Source organism: Pistacia vera, unplaced genomic scaffold (genome assembly GCF_008641045.1).
Source record: "Pistacia vera cultivar Batoury unplaced genomic scaffold, PisVer_v2 Contig206, whole genome shotgun sequence".
Classification (NCBI taxonomy): Eukaryota; Viridiplantae; Streptophyta; class Magnoliopsida; order Sapindales; family Anacardiaceae; genus Pistacia; species Pistacia vera.
The window spans coordinates 972,448-985,168 of record NW_022196009.1 but is presented as its reverse complement, the minus strand read 5'-3'; the positions used below and the strand labels follow the sequence as shown (position 1 = coordinate 985,168).

General features: G+C 33.7%; 1 protein-coding gene across 1 annotated transcript; it reads right to left on the bottom strand.

Moving 5' to 3' along the window:
- Positions 1-577: 577 nt before the first annotated feature.
- LOC116128999 (putative disease resistance protein RGA3) lies at positions 578-3,138 on the bottom strand. The gene is made up of 2 exons (XM_031414738.1): positions 1,459-3,138; positions 578-1,303 (listed from the first exon to the last, which is right to left on the bottom strand). The coding sequence occupies exons 1-2, from the start codon at positions 3,136-3,138 to the stop codon at positions 578-580; spliced, it is 2,406 nt and encodes an 801-aa protein (XP_031270598.1).
- Between the last annotated feature and the right edge of the window lie 9,583 nt (positions 3,139-12,721).

The following is a 12,721-nucleotide window of genomic DNA, read 5'->3' as shown; positions in this document are numbered from 1 at the left end:
TCCGAAAGTTCATCTTCCCATAAACCCAATAACGAAAGAACAGATCATATCGAACAAATTGACAGTCACAATTTTTTATGTATGTAAAGAGTAAAGACATGATTCGTGTATTTAGTGAAAGTCTTGGGCACAAAATGCAAATATAAAAAGAATGTATTAGCTGCCCTCATAATTCATTTTGTCCCCTCTCATAATTTTAGTTTACATAATTGCATTAATAAAATTAGCCATTGCTAAATAAATAAATAAATGTATAATTTTGAGAATAGAAAAATGAACAGAAATCATATAATTGTTATTTACCTCGAAAGAAGTAGGAGGGAAATTTATTAATAAAAGCACAAAAACATACACTTAATATAAAAATACAATATCATCCATGCATAAGAAACAACAAAAATACAACCAAACTAAAAGAAAAGAAAAGAGCAACACACCACCCATGAAAACAAACCACAACAAAAATACAACCAAACTGAAAGAAAAGAAAAGAGCAACACACCACCCATGAAAACAAACCATCATTAACGAGACAATTAGTTGGTACCACCATAAATGTCATTGTACAAACCTTGCATTATTCATCAATAAGACGAACCACTAGAACATGAGCAATCTTCAACTCGTTATTTCTGCAGCTTTCAATCAGAGCAGGACCATCTTCAATCCTCAATTCCTTGAGGGAAGTAAGGCGTTCTATCCCTTCTGGAAGAGATGACAATTTGTGGCATGTTGTAATCTCAAGTTTTTCAAGTGATGTGAGATTTTGAAACCACTCTGGTAGTGCTTCTAAGTTTCCACAATCTTTAATCGACATGTACTTTAGAGTGTGAGCAGATACTTGAAGAAGAAGCTGGGGCAAATCCACCAATGATTTTAAATCATTAATTATGAATTTTTTAAGACTCAACCTCAGCTCACGATCTTCTCCTTGCAATTCCATCTTCAAATTAATCTTGGGGCACCTCAAAATCATTAACATCTCTAATTTTGTCAAGTATTTGATAGTATCAAGTAACGAGGTCATAGAACAACCATCTAGAAACAACTTTCGAAGGCTTTTCAGACCTTGCATCCCTTCACACAAACTCCGTAGCCTCTTGCAGTCAAATATGCACAAATATCGAAGGGAACTCAAACATCCAATTCCATTTTCTAGAAGAACCTCCTCTTGTGTGGTTATTTCCAAGTATCTAAGGCTAATCATCTTTCGTATCTTATTAGGCAACTTCTTGAGCTTAAAACAACCAGTAAGTCTTAACATTTGCAAGTTCTGAAGTTCACAAATAGATTCAGGGATCTTCTTCAATGAATTATTATAAGCAAGATTAAGGTACCTCAAATGTCTCAATGTACCGATAGAATCTGGCAACACTTTGAAAAGTATACTACACAAGTGTAGTAGTCGGACGTACTTGAATTTGGAGATATCTTTTCTAATAAATGATCCAATAATACGTGCATCTCCGTATTTCTCTGCTGCTGGAAGACAATGCTTCGAACACTCCTTGAGTTATCAACTATGAGTTGTAGAAATTCTTCACCACATAACTCTGTGTCACCATGTGAAAAATGCCGCAATTTCCCATCAACTTTTTGGCTTCCGAAATTTATGAATGCGGACTCACCTTCTGTCATTGATATTGCAAGATCATGGATAAGATCATGCACTTTAAATGTCCAACAACAATCACGATCCAAGAAATCCTCTAAGAAACCCCTTAACCATAAAACTTTCATATATTGATCAGCAACATCTTCTAGCTCTTCAGTTTTATCAAAGGTTTTAAGAAGTCCAAGTGCCATCCAATAGTAGGCCACATAATCGCTGTCATAATTATAATCCTTTGGAAACAAGGAAAGATAAGTAAAACATCGCTTCAAGGGGGATGGCAAATGATCATAACTCAATTTCAATACTGGTAAGATGTCTTCATTATCTTGATCCACTTGCCAGATGTCATTTTTTTTTATTTTCAACCACTCACGTTCCTCCGTGTTTGCGTAAAGTAAGCTCCCTAAAGATCTCACAGCCAATGGAACTCCTTTACATTTTCCTACAATGTCCTTCCCAATTTCAATGAGCCTTGGAAAATCTTTCCCTTCTCCATCTTTGAACGCATACTTCTTAAATAATGACAAGGATTCCTCATTGGAAAGACCTTGCATAAAATGCGAGGGACCAGTGCTCATTATTTCTGCAACTCTTTTACTTCGCGTGCTCACAATAATTTTACTTCCATTGACACCATTCACCAGTAAGTCTTTCAATTCAATCCATTTCTGCGGCTTCTCATTCCAAACATCATCCAAGACAAGCAAAAACTTTTTACCTGTCAAAATTTTCCGTAGACGCTTGGGAATTTTATCTCCTTTTAACTTATTACAATCCTCATCTGTTGTAGAATAAATAATTTCTTTCATCAATCTGGTGACATCGAAGTCATCTGATATACATATCCACATCTTTAATGGAAAGAACTTATTTACTTTTTCATCGTTATAAACCATTTTAGTAAGAGTGGTTTTACCCAAACCCCCAATTCCAACTATTGAAAGGACAGAAACATTATTGTCGGTTGGTTGCATTAAAAAGCTCATGATCTGTTTTTTATCATCCTCTCTTCCAATAGGACAAGAAGCTCCCAAGAAGGGGTCAGTCTCCCTCCCCTTTAAAATTACAGGCCTAACTTCAACAGGAGTACTCTCAATAAGAGAAAATCTACTCCTATCACTTGCGATCTGATCTAGCCTTTCTCTAATCTCCTTGATTTTATGACTAATTTGACATCGAAGAACAACAGGATTAGAGCTTGAAAAGAATTGACTTACCTTTCTTATTGTGCTCCTCTTTTGTCTCACCACTTCCCTCTTGGGAGCTTGAAACTCGAATTCTTCTAAAACGTCCTCAGCATCAAGGAGAACATCCTTAAGCTTCCTAAGCCAGTCACGCAGCTGATCATTGCATGCCTGCTTTTTCTCAGCATCCGAGATCACGGCTTTGATAGAGCTTAGGGTTCCCTCAAGTCTTCTTAAATCACTTTCAAGATTCCACAACAAGGACACCTGCCGACCCACAAGAGAGCCTATCTTCGTCAGAACTTCAGTCGCAATGTCAAATACAATTGATTCTGCCATTTTCTCTTAGAAGAAACAGAGAGAGAGAATAAGGTAGTTTGAAGATGATTGTGAAGATAGGTGTGAAATCAGCTTCATCTCTAACAAGGAGAGGAAATGGGTAAAGCACGAAAAGAATCCAAAAAACTTGTCTAACAAGAAGAGGAAATGAGTAAGGCACGAAAAGTATCCCACAGAGCCAAAACTTCTCCAGAGAAGAAGAGAATAATTAGAGCGCGAAAAGTATATATTGGAAGCCAAAAACAGTTTTATTGGTTTTGAATTTGGCAACTCCTCTGAAAGGAAAATTTATTGAAGGTGATAAAATGTGACCTCCCCTCTGTGAACCATCACATGGCAGCATTATGGTTGCTGAAATTAAGAGTTGAAGCTATATATATATTATTAATTCTTTCTTTATTTCAATATGTATATCAAATGGACGAGGCAATAAAAATCAATGATATTATACACTATGGTCCCTCTACAATCTTTTCCCTCTACTAAGGCAGCAGGAAGGATTCTCTACAGACTCAAAATCAGGTCCTTGCATCAGAGATGAGACTTCCAATAACTTTATTTGTAAATAGAATTAATCCACATAAACAATTGGGGTGTCCAATTCTTCACAATTAATGGTACATATTTTATACTTTTAGTGTTTCGTTTTTCTTTTTAATTATTAATTGTAGCCCACTTATTTATTCCAATCAACCTCCTCGTGCAATTGAATATATTTTTCTTTTTTTCTTTCTTATTTTATAAATATAAAAATATTATATATATTGAAAATAAAAATGAAGAAAAAAATAATCCTTTCATCCCTTTAATTAATTTGAAGCACAAAAAACAAATATGCTTTGATTGGATCTATAATTGATAATATTTACTTAAATTCAACTCCGATCTTAGATTCAAGTAAGGAAATAAATAGAAAATATAATTTCATGTACAAATCTCAAACTGTGTAATATGTAATGCAATGGACCTACAGAAATCTAAAATTCCAGAATTTCATGAAATGAAGATGATTACAGAAGTTGAAACTTGAACGTTATGGTTCTCTACATTGGAAGGAGTAGGCTTTCAAATGGAACCGCACCTTCATCCGTCTAACAAGAATTTGTCGATGTCCTACAGAAATCTGTGGTGTCCTTATCCAAAGGTCCATCCGCGAAGGGCAGCAATAAGCTGCTTCATGAATTCTTTGATCTGCAAATGTCTGAGAACAAAAATCATGTGTCACGAGTAAGGAATGCGAGCCAGGGCTTAAATCATCGCAGAGTGAACAAATAATAAACGCAACCGCATTTAGTTTTATTTTAAGTACTACTGATAACAGATGAAACCTTCGCACAACTGCCGATAAAATATCAGCCAAGCACAAATTGTAACAAAGAACATTAAACAAGAACATTATGATTGTCTGAGTAAAATTAACAATAACAGACTCATTAAAAGACTGGAACAAGAAACCAGATAATCGCACACAGAATCACTACTCTAAATTGTTTTTATCAGAATGGGGCTTCCCTGCCTCAAGTTAGAAAATGGACAATTCAGCAACCAGATAACCAAGACTAATAAATTCCACAAAATCACATATCATTCATGATCAGAAATTATTCAAATGCAAGCTTTGCTAGTTTAAAAAGAATAAAAAAGCATATCACAAAATTACCAGCAAAATCTTGGTCATCATCTGTGCCACGGCTTACTGCAAATAAGTCAAACAAGCTATTTCACTTTCGATCTAGTTTATGCAAATCAGTCTCCTACTCTTCTTTCAAGCCGGAGCTTCTCTATCCCTAGACCAAACCCTGCTCAAATGCTTCTCAGGCTCTAGAAACATGTCCCTGCTCCTGTTGCTCCCACTCCTTGCATATTTCAACTTTGAGAGCAATGCGTTATCTTCTTCACTGATTTCAGATTTCTCTTTTTAGCACTATCTTCAACTCCCTCGCCACTGCTTTGATTTCATTTAAATTATTTCTATGCCTAGAAAAAATAATAGGGAAACAAAAAAATCTCATTTTAGAATGAAAAAACTCATAATTTTGAAATAAAAGAAAAAGAATATTTTTTCAGGCTCTGCTTCTTTGATGATTTTAAAGGTCTTAGGCTACGAAAAAACATGTCTTTGATAAAGCAAGTAAAGAAAACATATGATGCCTCGATTTCCTCATGAAAAGCATTATTTTCGGTCCTGCACTGACATTGATTCAAAAATCAAAACTTTATGATTGAAATTCTAATTATGAAAGAATAAAAGAATTTCATGCAAAGAATTACATTTAGTTTTTCTTAAATTTCACCTTGATACTTTGATTGAATATACTCCATGTATATGATCTATATTTACGTCTTTTCTATCTTCATTTTCAGTTCATCTTTATAACCTAGATACATGTTTCTCTTAGCAAAGGACTTTAATTTTTTTTATCTAATTGAAGAAAATTCTTATTCATGTAGTACTTTGATTGAGATAATTAAGAAACAAACACATGAAACTTTGAAACTTTACAAGAAAGAGCTCAAAATGATTGGAGGAAGACGAACCAGATTGAAGAAGAAGTGAAGCAACTGAGGCTGGCGCTGGCCTTATGTGCCGTCGGCTGCGGCGGCGGTAGCAGTGGAGGAAAGAAACTGGAGTTTGAATTTGGTATGCGTTTGCTTACTTTTCATCTCCCCTCATATTTTCTAAGGAACTAGAACTCCCATGAGATTTTCAAATATAACAAAAACCTCCCTAGACCACCATGAATTAAATGGATTGTTCAATTTTTTATTTTATTTTTTTAAAAGTTACTCATTATATATCCACCCCTTCAATATGTTTATGGGCATTTCATTTATTTATTCTTTGTATGTTTTAGGGCTTTTAGATTAGTGGTTGGATCGAAGATCTTAATTTTCATTCTCACCTCAAAATCAATTTTGAGAGGAGTTTTTTATACTTGTCTCGACATTTCGAAACATCATTCTCAACTCGAATGACTCAAGGGTCCAATTTTGTGGAGAATTTTGTCATCCTTATGAGTCATGACATACATATTAGACGAGTTAGACGAACAAAATAACTAGGTTGATGGGTCTTAAAAAGAGTTTTGAGGGGGTTTGAATAACGACACTCATTTGATAGGGAGAACATAAATGTTACTCATTCCATAATATTATGGGCTAATTTAGTGAACCTCTTTATCCTTAGATGCACTTGGGCCAAGTTTGTTAGATGAGCCCAACACAAATCCAAGACTAGTCCAATAAAAGTTGCAAGCAAACCCAAATTATTAAAACTGTCAAAACCCAAACCAAGAATCCAACTATACATTGTTTAGTGGAAAAGGGTCATCAGACTATAAGCAAAATCATTTCTCAATTAGTATCAAACCTTTTAGCTAATTAATTTCATAAAATAATTTATGAACCCTAATCCCAATAGAGGCATATTATATATAATACAATATATTATGTTATATACTCTTGAATATGCCTTCAGGGATTCAATATATTCCTTAATAAAAACTTTAAAAGTTTTTTCTTTTTTTGTAAAATGAAGTAGATAATATGAGATTTAATTAGTCCTTTATTTAATAAAGCTTCTACAACACAGAACAGGGAAATACCCATTCTGCATGCGTCACCTTTTGTTCCAAAAATGGTTGACTAGTCCTTTTTCTTTGGTTTTTTCATCCTTGTTTTCTTTTGGATATGGTGTTTGTGTTTGATTCGGCTGTCTTCTTTCCTTTTTTTTTTTTTTTTTTTTTAATGGAGGTGTTTGGATCAATTTACACATACTTTAACTAATTCCATGGAACAAGGACGTAACCAAGATTTTAAGTCAGTAGATTCAAAACATCAAAATTGATAGATTTACAATAAAATATATACTAAAGTAATAAGCATAAAAAATATACTTTTAAAAGTTATATATACCAGATTATCAATTATACAATTGTCTTCAACAATTTTTCATATTTTGAAAACGTCGCATAATTGTTTCATTGACAATTCCATCAAATATCTCTCTCTTAATATATGTAATAAGACAACCCTTTAACAATTGATCTCACATTCGATTCTGTAGTCGATTTTTCACAATCTTCATCGTAGAAAATGCTCTTTCAACACTTGTAGTTGCAATAAGTAATATCATTGCTAATTTCACAAGTAAAAAACTAAGTGATATACCATGTTCTTCTTTGTTTGAACCAACTTTTTAGCAACAACACCAATTTCATTTAATGTCAAAGAATTATGATTAGAGCACATATCAATAATATAAGCATCCAACCACTACAATAAAATTGTTGTACGGTAACATGCAAAAAGTACTACCGTAGATAAACAATAGCATTTTTTAGCATGCTATTACAACCCATGTTACTAAAAAATGAGGTTTTGGTAACAATTTTTGCATGTTATTAATAATTATTTAAATTTTATTGTTGAGTATATTATAAAACTTGTTTGTAGTTACAGATGATTTTAGCTAACAGTTCTTAAATGCTATAAATTAGTTTTTCGTAACATTCTTAAACTTTTATAGTTTACTTTTTCGTAACATTATTAAAATATTATATATTTGTAGTCAATAACATTTTTAAAATGTTGTAGATAAGTTTTTTATAATATTGTTAAAATACTATAGAATAATTATTAGTAAAAATATAATATGAGAATGAGAGAAAATAAAGAAGAGAAAAAAGTTTAAAAAAGTGTTAATTAATAACTCATTTTATGAGGTCTACATAAAATTAAATGAGATTAAAATTATAAAATCTACATAACATTAATACCTTTTTGAAATTTATAAAAAATTGAATGGGTTCAATTAAATCTATAATTTATTAAGTGATTACGTGTCTGTATTAAAACTCTGAAATTAACAATCAAATAAATTTATTTAATAATTATCTTTATTAATAATTTAAATAAACCAAATTCGAGACTTTTTAAATAATCCACTGAAATGTCTCTTGGCTGACGAACAAGTTACAGTAGTTTGATTTGGCTGTCTTCACTTGTCGATCTTATAGAAGAGACAATCCATATTCTGCCGCTACAATATGTGTTATTTATTTTTTATTATTATTATTAAAGCCTGACATGGATGGGGACCATGGGGTGAATTGAATCTTCCATCGGAAGATTTGCTTCGATTAGGAAGACACTTTTTCAATCTAATCATTAGTTTTTAGTTAATTTACTTTTTTGCCGTTACTAATGTTATATTTACCGATAGAAATTGACGGTAGGGGAGGTTTTTGGGTAATATTGTAATAGGTTTTGACCCATTGTTCATTTCAGAAACCCGAGGGGGGTCAAAATGGTTTTAATCTTATTTTGTTTTGGCATATGTATACATAAAAAAAGAAAATCTTTCATGTTTTTGGTCTTCTTTGATCTGTAAAACTTTTTAGCATCCATAGTAAACATATGAATTAGAAGATCATAGTGAAAAGAAGCTTAATCTATTTTAACTATATAGTAATTTCAATCTAGTGGTCTTATAATGTTTTAGGGCATTATTGGAAAATGAAAGTTTTCATCTTAAGTCTTTGTCAGCTTAAGATTGTGCTCTATAGCCAATTTGAAAGAAAAAAAAAAAAAAAAATTCTATAATGAAAAACAAACAAAAAGACATATATGTGGTTAGCCTATATGGTGAAGATGAATTGTTGATAAGGTGGACAAACACATGATCTTAGGTTTGATTTTCTGTTTGGGCATCCGTCATTTAACTATAATTGTAGGCCTTACCCTAATGAATTTGGAATCAAAATGAATTCATTGGGCCAACCATGTGAACTATAATTGTAGGCCTTCGTAAGGCCCTCAATAATTTAAAATTTCTCAGTTTTGTCCCCATACATATACAAACAACTTTTGATTTTGTTTAATTCCTGAGTTGGCCCATGTTTGATTTTCAATCTTCGTGGTGGCCTCTTCCTTTCATATATCGTGGATAGCCCAGATGGTTAGGGCAAATTAGGGATATACATACAGACTCAAATTCGATTCCCCATCTAAGCATTCGTGATTCAAGTGGGAGGTTGTGGTGTGGTGGGTTACTGTACTAGTCCCCCCTCGGAGGATTAGTCGAAGTGCATGTAAACTAGCTCAAGTGCCTTTGTTAAAAGAAAAAAAAAAATACATGTTTATGCTATTGTTATTGCAAAGATGCTATGTACACCGAAAATTGGTACCAAAAATTTATACTGAAATACGTGGCACTTGACTCGGACGTCACCACGTAGGACGATAGAAGACTTCCATAAATGGATGGTCGTCCAACATTTTTGGATGACCGTCTATACTTCTTGGACGGCCATTCATTCAGGAATGGACGACGGTCCATAAAAAATATTTAAAAATAAATAAAAAATCAATGGACTCCCGTCCAAATACTAGGGACGAGCGTCCCTTTAATATGGACGGTCATCCAAATAATCATACTAGATGGACGCCTGTCCATCTAATGTGGACGGCAGTCCCTACCCTTTTAAAGGAACTGCCGTCCTGATTTAATGGAAAGCGGCAGTCCATGTGAGCATAAAGAAGGTTCCTGAAACTGCTTCCAGTAAAGTGGAGGTTATGTGTGATACAAGCCCAAACTATAACTACTCCCTTATTAACAGAAGCTTCTTTTGATCTGAGCATAAATAAGGTTCATGAAACTGCTCCCAGTAAAGTGGAGGTTATGTATGATACAAGCCCAAAGATGGATTTGGTGGCTACTCCGGTTAAAGTAAAGAGCTTCTTAAATAATAATAATAATAATGATACAAGTCATGATTGTTTCAAGGGAGCTTCTTCAATGCAGGAAATTCCACAAGGTAGAGATTTATATGTAGAATCCGTGGTTAAAGTTGGTTTGAAGTCTGGTTGCATAGAGGCACAATCTAATTCCAGTTTGGATTGTTTGCATAATGAGAAAAAGAAGAAGAGGCTGAAGAAGAAAAAGAGGCTTAATGCTCCAAAAACTGATTATATAGATGTTAATCTTCGGGAAGTTACTTCTGAAACAATTACTGCTCCCTTAGGAGCAAAAATTGTATGTGTGCTGGGGCAGCACTCTCCACTTCTATTACTCTATCTAACTTATTCTCTATTAGGTCAATTGTATCGGCTTCTTCTAAATGGTCAAATAAAGTATCTCTTCTACCATCCTTTATGCAGTCTGAACTATTAACCGAAGACTTAGAGGGTCAACCTGCATGCAAGGATAGTGAGAAAAAAATGACAAGGAAGAATTTGCAAAAAGGTTGTTGCTGAAGATAGTTTAATGAAGAATGTGTCTGTGCTACTTGAAGAGCATCTTGAAGAGAAAAACATCAAGAAAGCAGGTGAGATCTAGATTACAGTGTAGAATGCATCTTGTAAGGATGGTGGTTCTGTTGAAAGTTCATCTGGTTCCAAAGAAAAAACTTCTAATAATATATCCGACCATGATACTTTTTGCAAGCATCTAAAGCCTAAGAATGTGAAGTTAGAGACTAAGACTAAAGAAATAGCTCCTTCATCACATATGGTTGTAATAAAAGATGATTGTTCAGTAAATGAAACTAATAAAGAAGACAATTGTCAACATTCATCTCACTCTATTCCCATAAGAATGAGGGAGGAGTTGAAGAATAAACAAGTGGAAGTGGAAGAATAGGGACGCCTGTCCATCTAATGTGCTTATTTGGACGGTCGTCCATATAATTTGGACGGCCGTTCATATTAAAGGGACGCCTGCCTCTAGTATTTGAAAGATTGTCCATTAATTTTTAGTTTATTTTTATATATGTTTTATGGACCGTCATCCATTCCTGAATGAATGGTCGTCCAAGAAGTATCGATGGCCATTCGAAAATGTTGGACGACCGTCCATTTACGGAAGTCTTCTATCGTGTCTTACGTGGCGACGTATGAGTCAGGTGCTACATATTTCAGTGCCAAATATCGGTACCAATTTCTGGTGTCTGTAGCATTGCTGCTAAGTATTAAAGTAGCATAAACATTTATTTAATAGATTAGACTATACTCTAGGTAATTACTTGATACTTACCTTATCGATCAATAAAAATAACCCATATATTATAATTAGAGGTATTACCTCTAAATTCCCCTCAGATTTGGAAAAATCATCTCCAACCTAGTCTGATCACATTAATTTTGATCATCGATCATCTAATCTCATAGTCACGTTAATTTTGGTCATCGATCATCTAATCTTATGGTCAGAGGGAGGTGAGTGATGATTTTTTCCAAATCTAAGGGAGGTAAAAGTAATTTCTGATACTTTAGGGGTCGCTTAATTTTTTAAACCTCGGAAGCATAAAATAAGCCTAAAATTAAGACTGCCAATTGCCAAACACGAACATGTGGATCAAAATCCTTGTGTCTAACCCGCCNATTGTTATTTTCCATATATTTAGTTTGATTATTAATGTATCTTTGCATTGACTTCAATTAAATCTGTTGCTTTTGCTTTTGCCTTAACAAATTCCTAGGCCTGTGTCTTGTTCCAACCCGCCAGTAGAGAAGGTATTTATTTATTTTTTTGTTTGTGCATAGAAACGTAATCTGCAGTGTTTGAGTGTTGACACGTGCGCTGAAATCCACCACAAACACAAAACACCCATGAGGGCCATGACCCATCTTAAAAACCCCCCTTCCTCTCTCTTCTTCAATCAAATCATCTCTCAGTGTCTCACCCACAAGGCCAACTGCCAATACTTTCCCTTCCTCAAACTTATTCTTATCCCCCAAACACAAACACAAACCCGTTAAAAATCTCAACCAGTTCGCCGTCTGAGCTTCCTCTGATGACTCTGATTGTAATGAAGAAGAATGCGCTCCTGATAAGGAGGTTATTTATCTTTCTTTTATATATTTACAATTTACTACTCTGCTACTTAGTGAATTATAATATATATGCTTTGTGCTGGTTCCTGAGATGAAGACCCAAGAGATGAAGAAAAGCTGAAAACGTCGAAGAATTGAGGAAGAAAAGCTGAAAATGTCGTCCGTCGAAGAACCGAGGAAGAAGAAGAACCGAAGAAGAGAAGAGATTTTGTTTAGTTTTGAATTAAACCCCACTAAAATGACGTCGTTTTGGGGTGAGCAATGAGTTTTTTTTTTTTTGCAATAATTCGCGAATTATACTGGTATTCATATTATACGCGTATAATTCGACAGTTTTTATAATATACGTCAAAACATGTATTTATTAATTAGGGAAAAAAGAGAGATTGAAAAATGTGTATTCCATAGAATTTTCTCGAAGGCAAAAATATAATTTCTATAGAGGATATTACTTGCACCTAAGTAGATAATCAAGAGATATTCCTAAAATAAGAAGTAAAATTATTATTAAACGAGGAATTAGAAGAATAAGTAAGTTTATTCAAATTAAGAAGAGAATGTGGACAAAATATGATATCCAGAAGACATCTCACATTATCCTAAAACTCCTACAATCCCTTTCCTATTCAAAGTCCTACTACGATCAGGAAGATATTTTCTTTGGACTCTCTCTACTCCATTTTATAAAGGGAGGCTAATGGCATAGAATGATCATTACAATTCATATGGAAAAGTCTCATATTAAAAT